The 13,608-nt window shown below is 39.8% G+C and overlaps 1 protein-coding gene across 1 annotated transcript in view; it reads left to right on the top strand.

Moving 5' to 3' along the window:
• bsna (bassoon presynaptic cytomatrix protein a) overlaps positions 1-13,608 on the top strand; it is a 97,609-nt gene that overhangs the window by 24,671 nt on the left and 59,330 nt on the right. The window contains 4 exon segments of the mRNA XM_032570760.1: positions 942-1,144; positions 1,146-1,260; positions 1,262-1,792; positions 1,794-2,447. Coding sequence (XP_032426651.1) covers positions 942-1,144; positions 1,146-1,260; positions 1,262-1,792; positions 1,794-2,447 — 1,503 coding nt within the window.

The following is a 13,608-nucleotide window of genomic DNA, read 5'->3' as shown; positions in this document are numbered from 1 at the left end:
TTCCGCAGTGCACTATGGGAAAAAAAAGGGGATGGGAGCCAGACATGAAACGTGCAGAGATTTACTAGCTTTGCAGAGGAGCTAAAATAGCAGTATTCGGGGCAGTTGTGTTGCAGTGGATGCGTAGCTTCAACAGGACAGATCGAGGACACGAGCAGGTTGACGCTGTGGAGTCAGGAGCCTGGGTAATTTCCTAAACCGGGATGAATTAGACGGGGCAAGGTCCGGGACACAGGGAATTGTCAGTTCTCATCTGAAGAAAGAAAGGTAAGATAGAGAAGAGGACGAGAAGACGAGGGGTGACTGCTATCATGGTGTTCACTGAGAGCCGTTGTGTATTCATAAAATTTGACTTTGGGTGTCTCTTTATGCATCTGTATGTGTGTCATTCTGGTTCTGGGTGTGGATACCTATAGTATGTGTAAGTACAGATGTAAATGAAGAGTTGTAGCTTCAGCTCAGCAAGATTTTTATCCTTGCTTTTGATTTGTGTTTGCTTAATCTCCTTCAGCTTGTTTTTAAGGTTGATTTCTGAAAATCCTTCTCTATGTTCGTCAATGCACAGAGAGAGTGACTCCAATCTTTTTGTTGCTTTCACGTGTATTCTTTCTCCATCACCTAAAGTTTAGATGTACGCACAAAATGATAAGACACATCCTGCCTAAGTCAGCAAGAGCGTTTAAGGTGCAGGAATCAATGGCAATCAACTTGAATAGGGAATAACAATAAATCATAGAAGTGGTTTCCATACTTCAGCTGCAGAAATAAATCTTCAGCTGGACTCACTTACTGTTTTCCTAACCCTGACCACAAACTGTTTATAAGAACTATTACGTGAGCTGCATGTGCTGTGTGTCCGTCGAAAAGATCGAAAACCAAGGTGAAAATTGGGGCTTTTATAGGTTATTGTAACATTTCACCGTTTTGTCTTCTGGCTGCAGGTCCAGGAATGGCTATGTCTGAATTGTCAGATGCAGCGAGCTCTTGGCATTGATATGACCACACCTCGCTCAAAGAGCCAACAGCAAATTCACTCTCCGTCCCACCAAGCCAAGCCCATCGTCCAGCCACAGCAGCCCGTTCCACAGCCAACACAACCGGCTGCTGCTGCACAGCCCAAACCTGTGGCACAGAGTCAGTCGAACTCAACAGCAACAACAACAACCTCATTCCCAGCCTTATGGCCAAGCTAATCCCTACTCCCAGTCTCAACCGCACTCCCAGTCCCAGCCTTATTCCCAGTCCCAGCCGTATTCCCAGTCCCAAGCCGTATTCCCAGACCCAGCCATATTCCCAGTCCCAGCCATATTCCCAGTCCCAGCCATATTCCCAGGCTCAACCATATTCCCAGTCCCAGCCATATTCTCAGTCCCAACAGTATCCCCAGTCCCAGCCTCAGCCTTACCCTCCATCACAACCAGGACCCCAGATGCAGCCTCAGACACATCCAGGCCTTGGTGGCCCCCAGTCTAAGACAACACCCTCTCAGCAGGGTCTGAGGTCTGACCTGTACTCCCAGAGAGGTGTTGGAGCTCAAGGAGGGGCTGGAGGTCCGACAGGTGGCCCTGGCCAACAAGGAGGTCCTCGAATTCCCCACCCAGGTGCTGTACCTCTGCCTGGGTTGACTAAGGCACCCTCCCAGCCAGATTTGGGTCGAGGTTCTCCGATGCATCAACCTATGACACGTCACCATGATCAGACGAGAAGCGCTGGATCTTCCCCAGCCCACCGACCTCAGAGTCAGGCCCCTGCCCAGGATGGTCTGACCAAACTGTTTGGCTTTGGGGCATCAGCTGCTCAATCAGGCTAGTACCCTGATCAACGTTGATCCTCTACCCACAGCCTCAACACAGCCAAGCCCTGCGCGAGGTAAGGTGGTGTTTAGCAATGCAACTCCCGATAACAGACAACAAGGGACCAGCAGCACTAAGCCTTTCAGCATGGGGGGTCCTCAAGCCCCAAGCCAAATTGGGGCTCCACAGGCAACAAGTCAAGGGGGAGGTTTGAGTGGACCAAGCCAAATGGGAGGACCATATCCACCAACCCAAATGGGGGGACCTCAAGCACCAAGTCAAACGGGCGGTCCTCATGCACCCGCTCCAACAGGAGGCACCATCGGTGGACCTCAAGGGCCAACCCAAAAGCAACAGCAGCAGGCTGGACTCCAAAAACAACAAATGCCGCCACAGCAGCCACTTACTCAGCGTCAAAAAGAGCAGCAAGGACAGCAGATGCCTGTTCCCCAGCAGAAAGTGTTGCAAAAACAGGAACCAGTGTCAGCGCCCGTGACTGCTCCAGAGGCCGAGAAGCCCAAGGTGAACTGTCCTCTCTGTAAAACAGAGCTGAACATCGGCAGCACCGACACACCCAACTACAACACCTGTACACAATGTCAAAGCCAAGTGTGCAACCTGTGTGGCTTCAACCCAACACCGCATCTAGTAGAGGTAAGAAGAAACGCCCTCGTGCCTTCATCTCCTACACACTGATATACACTGAATTGTTGCTTATATTAAAGTGTCAAATCAGAACGTACAAATCCCCAGTTAACTCTTCCCAGACAAATCAATATTGTTTGCAACATGCTACTCATTCTGCTGTTGGACTTACATGCAACAAGACCCAAACCTCTTATCTGTCCTTTTGTTCTGATCTGTTATATTTTCTTCTGTTACTTGGTGCTGTGTTACTTATTGAAGTGCATTTCTCCCTGATATTTATTCTATTTATTTAAATGGCTGTTTTACACATTCATTCCTTCACCCTCTATGTTAACTGTGAGTTATTTGAATCTATTTAAGGAATGAAGCTCATTTCAGAAATGTACAATATTGATTTTTCTTTTAATAGCTCCTACAGTAACTAAATCAATTTAATTTAACCAAGAGATACATTTTCTTGCTAATATGTTTGATTAACATAATGTTTTGTCCACACCAAAATGCTGACAATTTTTTTTTTCAAGCATCACAAACAAATGCTTTGAGAAAATTGTACCAGTGGTTCCCCAAACTCATCAGAATCCACTTTTCAAGCTTTTAGCAAAACATTAAAATAGTTTTACTACCATACCAGTGAAGCACACGTGGCTAGAAAGCAAATTAAGCAAGAAGGTTACGGCAACAAAAGAGTCTCAACAATCATTTCAGTCCATGAATAACTGTCTTTATATCACTTCTACCGAAAAAGAAAATCAATGTGGAGTCCATTCTCATCTCAAATTTGGTCGGTACAGTTCTACCGACTGCAGCCTTGTCCTGATCTCTGTGTTCCACCAATTAATCTGGACACGGAACATGTGAGGAATGTCTTCTCTGTGTGATCCAGTCCAACAGATATGGTACGTTTTGTCACTTTGCTGAAAAAGAACCATATTTTTGGTATATAGTTTTTTTGTTCTGTATTTGTTTCATATTTACCTTTTGTGAACTTGTCCAGCATGCAGGCGACCTCTGTTGGCAAAAACATGTTTCTCTGCAAGGCATATTTAGTCAAATGTATGGATAAAGAAAAAGTGTCATTTTTTGTTCTATTTTGTAGTTGTGTCGCATTCATATTGTCACAAACTTTCCACATAGTGAGAGAGAATCAACATTGAGTTCGATTTTTTTCTAGTTCAAAATAAACAATGACAAATCTTCAGAAAAGAATACAGAAATGTCCAATATTACCATGTCTATCGGTGATAGACATGGCGTGAAGAAGGCAGTGAACATATTTTTAGTAAAGAAAGAATGAACAGTCCAAGAAAAGCATAGTCAGAAAACACAGACATCCTATCCACCCGTACTTTCTTTGTTCCCTCCAAAGTGCTCCTGCTCATGGAACAATGAAAGGAGTATAAAGGTCCAGCGCTCCATCACCTCCCCTTTATCGATCCAAATGCAGTGTTGGAGTGGAAAGGAGAAGAGACAGCGGTGGAAAATGAAAGACAGGAAGACGAATAGCGTATTAGGGTGTTGCCAGGGACAAAACTGAAGGGCTGATGACAAATGGAAAAGAAGAATTGTCTGCTTAGGAAAAAGCCTGAAACTGAATGCCAGGGTGGACGGAAAAAGAAAAATCTGTGAAAAATGTAAAACATCACAGATTTGTCAGTGGGTTAGTCTAGCAGACTAATTGAAACAACTTATATTTATCTTTGCCTTCAGGGTCCCTATAAAGTACAATTGCTAGTATTTCTATAGTGTAAAATGCTGGAATTGCCGCTGGGTGGACTCTGACATAATGGGTTAAATATAGCCGCCTTTGTAAGTGCGCAAAGGACACTAACATACACACATGCAAACACACATGAAGAGCAAATATTGTTCAAAATGTTATTTAGACCGAGAGAATCTGTCATAGTTCTAAAACTCAGAGCATGACTTAATGGGATGATGAATGTGAAAATGTGGGTCAGGATTGTGGCCTTGGTACCTTGCAGCTGATTTTATGTAATAAGAAAAACACATAGAGTATAATTATTACTCATCATTTAGTGTTGCCCCCTTAATAAGCCACTAAAGGTTAATCTTCTGGCCAAATAGCGATATTCCCATTTAGGAAGTCATTAGGTATGAAATCTGTGTTTTTGTGACTCCAGAATGCATCGTGTTTTTGGCTATATGAATTCCTATAGTTTCTCATGGTGTTAAAAAATGGGCATGGTGGAATGGATTTTGAAACCCAATGTGAATGTTTGAATAAGACTGTAGAATGCATGTTGCAAACAGGAAGTGTCTTTTAATTTGAAATCCTAATCCCAGTTTTATTCCGTTTACAACACGGAATGGTTTGAATAAAACAGTGAACATGTCATCACATCTTCAATTCTGTTCGTCAAACAAAAAGACACAAAACTATAAACACCAAAGTTGGAACTACCCAACATTTGGTATTTAAATGACTGTGTATAGTAAATTGATATATATATATATATGTATATATATATATTGACTATTACAGTAAAGTGGAGCTTGAACACCACAACATTAACTCCACATTAAAATAAAACATAATTTTGAAAGAAGCTACTGATTCCCTGGCTGGCCACAGAATGAAAAAGGTTATTACAGTAAAAAAAAAAAAATGTTGAACAAGATCAAATACAAGAATAAAGAATATATTATTATTTGTTGCAAACTAATTATCAAAAATCTTGGGTTAGAATATTTATGAAAGATAACAAAAAACATAAGAAGATACTGTGAGATAATAAAAAAAAAGCACCAATGCCAATCTAAAACCTGTGGAAAATGTTTTTGAACCATCTGGGTTTTGAACTTATTAAATGATCCAAATCGTTGATCTTCTTTAGTTGTAAGTTATGAGTTAAGAAAAAGAAACAACTAACACATCTTGACTCTGAAGAAGAGAATAAGAAAATGAATATTTAATTAAAAGACTATATATGGACATGCTGGTGTCTGATTCACAGTGTGTGAGTGCTTATATTTTAAAATGAACTCTGAAATGGCTTTACTGTCCACATTGAAAATGATTTGGTGTGGCAAAATCATACACTAGTGTGGACAGCTCCTGAATTATATTGTATTTCAGTTCTCTTCCAGATTATCTAGTGAATAGAAATTAAAAATCTAACCAAATCTGGTTTTACAGTGGAGGCTGCATGATGTTAACACTGTTAGCTAAACCATGTTAGCTTATTTAGAGATGCCTTCAGGAGAGTGCATTCATGGCATTTCTGATGCTCTGTGATGGACTGGCAATCTGTCATGGGTACGCCCTACCTCACCTCCATCCTCTCCCCCCCAACACACACACACACACACACACCCACACACACGCACCCACACACACACACACACACACACACACACATGCCCGCGCACACACACCCCAACCAACGTTGAAAGGATTAAGAGAGCACTGAAAAGCAGATGCATGGTTTTCCAAGTTGCCATTAGAATGATTACAACTTGGTTGTGATGTAATTCCCAGCCAACCACGTCCAACTTCCAAGACAGGTTGAAGGATTAAGATTAGGCATCGAGAGGAGAATATGTTCAAGAGATTTCTTGAACAAATTCTTTATTTGTTATTCTTTAATTTTAAAGTTGATAACTCCACATACAGGCTTTCTGCTTTGTCTACAGGATTTTTTTTTTCTTGTTTTCAAGATTCAGTAAATTTGGATTTGTAGTTTTTAGCAAACAGACAAACATGAAAATACAGAATAATTATTACTGACTTTCTCTGTGACTGTTGAAGACACTCGTAAAGAAACAAAAAAAGTCTAATAGTTGATATCCAAGGATGGAAGAAGAACTTGACAGGTTGGACAATTAGGAGAGCTAGACCATCTTAAGGGAGAGAGAGACGTTTACAGAAGCATAGAGAGGAATAAAGCAAAAAGGTAACTGTTAAAGAAGGATGACAAGCGAAGCAGAGAATGGAAACAGATGGAAAGAGAACAGAGCCAAGGCTGAGAGGAAACCAGACATGTAAAGCTGAATCAAGCGCAAACTCGAGTCCAGAGGGAAGATGGGCACCGAGGCACTCTTCTCACACAGTCATACAAAAGACAGTAAGTGGAACAGTAGAGGGAAAGAGGATCAAAAAATAGAGTGAAGCAAAGAGTGGAAAGAAAAGCTGCAAACAAAAAAAGGATGATCTCATAGAGCCACTGCATTCGCACTCCTTTTAACTCTGCCCATGGTGTTAAAACAGGCACTGAAAATAAAACCGTTATGACTCCTAAGTCGTCTTATTATATCTGGACATCTTTACTTAGTTCACAGTTACACACCTAATACACACCTCTGACATGTAAAGTGCCTTTACACAGGCCTCTTACACGTAGACCTCAACATATGCGTATTATTTTCATTTTATAAGCACTAAAGTACATACATTGTATTGGTATTTTATAAAATGAACAAAATATTGCCTAACAAAAAATACTCTATTCAGATCAGACTGGTGTGGAAAAATAATATGGTGAAATGTGATGATGGCAGTGTCATGCAGTGGAAATGCTTCCCTTCAGCAAGACGTTGATCATAGTTGATGGGAAGATAAGATAAGATGAGATAAGATAGTACTTTATTCATAACAAGGAAAATTCAAGGGATATGAGGTGAGCTGGACATAGAGTGCATAGCATAATGGAAGAACCAGTTCAGAACATTGAAAACCAGTGAGCTACTATAGCTGACAGAAGTGTGGCGAATGGCCTTGAATGCAGGTGATTTAATTAGGGGGATTTAAAACAGCCGTTAGAGGAGAGTGCTGAGCAGGGAAACTAAGGAACATAGAAACCACAAAGAGAACTAAACTAAACACAAAAGAGAACAAGCCAAATACTGGAGAAATCATGGAGCTATGAAAAAAATAACATAGCCAAGCCACATTAAAGAACACAGAAATGTTTTGGGAAAACACAACAGGACAATAACCAAGAACTCAGAAAGCAAACACCAGCACCAGTAGATTATGACACATTGGCTTATTGATACGTTTGCAAAGGGCTGTATTTGTTAGCCTTTAAACAGCAGACAAATCACTTCATATAATATGTGGCTTCATTTATTTCTGCACTGTAAGATAGAAAAAGTTGAGCCATAACATACAGAGACATGGATCAGAAGACAGACATGTGGACTCGTTTGTCAATCACATCTGGCCCACTTTTAGCTTCATTGTGGACATTATCTGGTCAGCACAGTTGAGCAAATAAGTAAAAAAAAAAACACATCTTGTCTGAATGTAAACCCAAATTCAGCCACAAATAGACGCAGTTACTCTGCAAATTTTTTTTTTTGCACATATTAAAACAAATAATACATAGAAAAGGGTAAAAGACATGAACATTTAGTTTGGAAAAAATTGCATACAGCCAACCTGGTCAAGTCTACATTTTATTTTGGTTTAGAAAAAGAACGTCAATCTTTCCATCACAGTTTACTAATCACTAACTCACCTAAACTAAGTTTGTCAATTTGAGTTCATTTTACCGAAGGCGAGTCTTTCACCTCACCTTCTGCTTGAACAGATCAAAATGTTTTGCTTAGTTTTTGTTCTGCTGTCTGAAGAAGAGTGTGTTTGAAGAAACAACAGAGCTTCTGTAAAACTCTGGTGTCATAAACATGGCCACACTGAGGTTATTAATACTCCTTGGTTCACTAAAGTTTTATAAATAGAAATTAAGAAAGAAGTAGCTGCTATTAAAAAAAGGTTCTGCTTCAGTCTGTGGTCAAATATTTAACCCTTTGATGCATAGTGGTCACTACAGTGGACAGCTATCTAAAAGCCATTTTCTTCTGCTTCCTGTGGATTTTTATGTTATAAATGCACACAGACCACTGAAGTGGACATTAATGCATCATAAAATATACCATCAACTACTGGCCATCAGCTGCAAATGCAAGAAAGTATTTTTGTTAAATACAATATGGCCGACAGACAAAAAAGCATGAGAACCGACCCGGTCCTCCTTCTACTGTAGACGACTCTTGCAAGTAAAAACAATATTGTGACATCAGATAACCCCTAAGGAACAATACTACTGATGTATTTTTCAAATAACAACTTTGTATTTGGACAAAATTACAATTCATCACATAAAAATAAAAAATTTAAAAAAATATATTTTTACAAAAAAAATGTTCCTACCTTTTTTTATGCCTTAAGAAAAAAATTTTTAAAAATGGAAAAAAAATTCTGACACAAAGGATCATAATTCATGCATCAGAGGGTTAATCTTACCCCAATATGAAAAAAACAAAACAAAACAAAAAAAACGCTTCCTTCTCATAACACAAATGCACTAATGGGTTTGTGCTTCTACATTGTTGAACTACAGTTGCTAAATAAAGCAGATGTTAGTGAATGAGGTTATTCCTCTGGATAGTGTGTCATTCAGGCCTTTGCAGCTGTCAGAACAATTATTAGTATAAGTGCGTCTGGGCCACCTGCCAGTATCTCTGCACCACAGAGTGTGCATTTATTAGTGTTTAACTGCACCTGAAGGGATTATTGACTGTGAAAGTTAATATGCAGGGTGCATGTGGTTTGAACAGTCATTCTGCTTGGTGATAATTCTGCATAGGGCCATATTGTGTTCTTGATGTGAATGTTAGTGTGTGTAATGTCCACAGGGGGCAGCTACTACTTTGCATCAAAGCAATCTGATTAATCCGGGTAAACTGTTTGTTATTCTGACTCCTGTTTAAATGCTGAATCAGTGGAGCATGTTCTCTGCTTACTCTGAAATCATTTAGGAACTGATTTAAAAGCTTCGCCCCCCTGTTCGCAGTTTCTCCTCTGCATGTTCAGGTATTCACTTTTTCTTTTTTTTTTTTTTTTTACAAACTACAGCTGCCATTTCTTTTCGTCTTGATGTTCTTAGTTCTCGGCGACTGAATCAAACTGAAAATTCTCCAGTTAAACACCTTTTTGGTCTGTTGTGGTCAAAAGTTGATTGAATATCTCTGTATGATTGGGATTTTAACTGGATTCAGTTGGAATAATGCAAGCAATCATAAACAGATGCGTTTCAAGCATCCAAACGGTACATTTCACTCAAAAGCCACAGGTATGGTCTCTCTTTTATCGCAGCTGTTCAGGTGTATCAAAGGTTTTCTTCAAAATAAAATACATGAGTTCTAAACCAGAAAAAAGGAGCAAAAAAACAAACAAAAAAACAATCAATAAACACTCGTGGGCTTATTGTATTGTTCTTACAGCAATAGTCGCAGAAGATCCATCTCTAAATAAACATTCAAACTATCTTGGTGTAAAAATAATACTTTGAAAACGTACAAAACTCAACTCCTACACTGTTTTATTGTACTAGCTTATTTGAATTCACTTGAAAATGGCTGACAGCGTGTCCAGATGGAAACAAATACACACAAAGGAGACTCCAGTACAGTCTAGTCTCCCCTCTGAAAAAAAAAAATTCGTCAAAATAAGAAAACAGAAAAAAATATAAAAATTATTTGCAACCTTCAACAAAGTTTTCAAATATTTTTCGTTAAAATCTCACGTTTGCACTAAGCCTAGTACTTCCCTGCAGTGGCGGTAAGTGGCCTATTTAGCAGCATCATGTGTCTCACGGATCTGAACCAATCTGCAAAATTATATACCGTTAATCTTACAGTATTATTCAAATCCAATGTCTTTTCATAGCAATGGTTGTGCTTTGGTCGCACTGCCACTTTAAAGACATATTCACAGTATTTCCCACTAATGCGCACTGTCGTCAGTTTCGAAGCGGGACCATAGCTGTCGCGCAGGGGTGACGTCACAAGTGAGTTCGCTCTAACAGGATAGCGCGACCCATGTTTGGAGGCCTTAAGTCCTCAACTCGGGCCTTCGCAGGGTTCGACTCCCGGACCCGGCGATGTTTGCCGCATGTCTTCTCCCCTTTTGCTTCCCCGTTTCTTGTCAGCCTACTGTCATAAGGGACACTAGAGCCCACAAAAGACCCCCTGGAGGGGTTAAAAAAAAAAAAAAAGGTGGAGATACTGCCATATTAGAGCCCAAAAGTGCCACCTGCTGGACACTGAAACCCACACAAAAATGAAGTTGAACTAATCAGACAAAACTCAATGAAATCTCATCTCAGTTTGAACTAGGGACAGACCTAAAATCACACCGGTCAATTTTGTCTTGAGAGTCATCCAGGGCAGCATTTGAAAGGGGACAACTCACCAGTTTTTAAAAGTATATGTAACTTGTTTCAGTTGCATGCTAAAAACTTTTTCCAACACTTTTATGCATGCTCAGTCAGTGGGAAGTTAAAACAAGATCTTCTGTTCCATGAGGCACTGCACTATGTTATCCTTGCTTCAGAAGCTCCGATAGTTTCTTGTGTTTTAATTGAGTAAAGGGACTGGCCCAGGCTACTCTGTATGCAAGAACTGCCACTGAGTTAAGTGCAAAAATACTTTGACATATTCCAAACAATCTAAGTCTTAGCACTTGCTCTCCTGTAGGCATAATGTCTACAAGAGTAGATCAATGGTATAGTTCATTTTCCACGTTTTCAGTTATCATCCTCTATTATCTGCACTCAGCATCTCCTCTGTTCTCTGGCGCAACGTGTAAAATTAGAAAAGCAATCTGCAAACTGACGAGCAGAAAATAGATTCTCCATAAGCAACGAGGTAATGGAGCGATGAAACGGCATTAAAGAAACTTCAACAGAAGGCAGAAGCTGCATAACGCACCATGAACTGCTTGACATGTAGTCAACACCAAACAATTAAAAGCTAATGAGAGCCTCTGGAATATGGTGACCAAGTCTTATTCAGGAAAGCGCGGCCACAGAACAAATATCTCCCACACACACTGATTACCAAACAAACACACACCGTCAGCCTCGCCATCAGCCTCTGATGTCCAAGTCACAATAATCCTCCTCACACGGGTCCTCGTGTCAACCAATCAGCCAGCATGTGTGTGTAATTATAGGTGACTTGACTTTGTAAAGGCTGCTGTAATGTTTCAAGTGTGAGCGTAATGTATGTAATTCACTTGGCAAGTGCGTGTTTGGGTGAGTGGGTGTTTCTGCACGGTGTGTGTTTCTGCGCGTCACTACGGTTTGCACGGCCGGATCAGCAGAATCGCTGGTCAGCATCTGAAAATAGTAGTAGAGAGAGAAAGGAGCAGCTGTCGCATTGTGCCTGAGCCACACTGTCTGTGTGTGTTTTATACAAGTCTGTGCCTGCATGTCTGTGGAAGGTTTTATATTGGATTTCACTTGTGCACTTTTTTTTTTTAAAGTTTCTTTTTTTAATATCTGTTCTTGCAAAAAAAAAGAAAAAAAAAACAACGTCCATTTTGTTTGAAACAGATTGCAAATTTTAGTTTTTATTCTAATGAGCATATTTCGGTTTTTATAAATGTTACAACCTCATTTTTTCGCTAGAGCAGTAAGTCAGCAAAGGTTGAGCAACAAGCTGTCAGGTTCTGCAACAGAGATGAGTCACCACCCTGCGTTTGATTGCATGACTGTTATGGCCTCTGAAGTTACTGACGTTAACTTTATATTTATATAAATTCAATATTATTGTAGTTTGGTTTTTTTTAACTCAACTTTTCTGTTGGTGCTCAGGTGGATTTATATGGAAGTTTCACATATAACTCACTCTCAGATATTACCATTTAGGAAAAAGGGATTCAGCCTTTACCTTCTTTTGTTCATTTTAATGTTTAAATTTTAAGCATTCACTGTTCTTGATGTTTTCCTCTTTCTTTCCATGTCTTTAATACATTCTTCAGCAGGATTTCATGTTTTTTTACATGATAGACCGACATAAGGCGCTCCAAAATTTTGAAGCGCAACAAAAATGACTCGTGGTTATCTAGAGTTTATTCAAGCAAGATCTGAAAAGTTTGGTGCGCATTTGTTTTCAGCCCTCTTTACTGAAATATCCCAAAAATAAAAGTCTACTTAGCCAATGGCCTGAACAGGTCACTGGAGCATGAAAGTTCAACTGTGTGTAACCTGATCTCAGAAGAAAAGAATAGCTGTTCTGCGAAGGCCTCAAACATTAAAACCACATCATACATACTAACATCATATAATAATTTTTAAAAACAAAAATGAATATTTTTTTCAAAAGGTACATTTAATCTGACAAATGAGACTCATCGGGAGTTATATTCTAATTTATTGAACATGATTCTGTATTCTTACTTGCCATTTTAGCTACATAACAATGTCCATTTGGATACAGGTTAAAGTCATCAATTGGCTACAGAAGTTTGCCTGTCTTATGGGTCTTTGTGAGTCTGAATGGTCCAAAATCTGAATACCATCATATCGTCAGCTGCTGCTGCAACTTGTCCACAAACGTGTCCGATGTGGACAGTCGGTAAATAGCCTTGACAAATTTAGATCAATAGAAAGACCGCCGGGTCTGCACTAAAAGGATTTTTGATCTTAAAAGTCTGAGTTTCAAACAAGCATGGGGTTGAAACAAACCAAACAAGGATGGAAGAAGTCATGCTTCCATATTTAGGGAGAAGTTTAAAAATAGAGGACGAGAGGAGCAGCTGAAGGAACAACAAGAACTCCAAATGGACAGATGCATCGCTGCTGCACCTCATGACATCCCAAGAAAATTAATAATACAACAGCTCACCATGCCCTGCTCTCCTCCTCCTCCTTTCCAAGCCTAAACTTCTCCATCTGTTCCTTCCATCCAATCAAATCTGCTTTTCCTCCCGATCCCTCACAGTTCCCCCGGTGGCCTTCACTTTTCTAAACAGGGTCCTTCTATAAGTGTACATTGAGCCTCAGTGTCTGCAGTTTCAACGACGTTTCTGTTGCTCAGCTCCTTGTTAGATTTTCTGCTGCCAGTCTGTGCAGGAAGCCATGTCCACTTTGAGCCTCCCGTTTTTTTATTTTTTTTATTTTAATCTCTCGTTGCCCTCATCGCTTATTCTGTCAGAACTCTTAACTTATTCAGCAAAACCCCACTCACTCTATTTCGTTTTTTTTTTATATAAAGCCATGCATTATGCATTTAGACAACCAACTTTTTTCTGTACGTCTTGCTGCCTTGTCTTGTGAAGTGACTTTTCAAAAGGAGCACGAAAATTGCAAACTTTTATGCAAAATGAGGCCATTTGCTTGCCTCAACCTCTCACTAT

The sequence above is a fragment of the Xiphophorus hellerii genome, chromosome 1, assembly GCF_003331165.1.
Source record: "Xiphophorus hellerii strain 12219 chromosome 1, Xiphophorus_hellerii-4.1, whole genome shotgun sequence".
Lineage (NCBI taxonomy): Eukaryota > Metazoa > Chordata > Actinopteri > Cyprinodontiformes > Poeciliidae > Xiphophorus > Xiphophorus hellerii.
The sequence above is the reverse complement of the archived record's forward strand: the minus strand, read 5'-3'. Positions and strand labels throughout refer to the sequence as shown.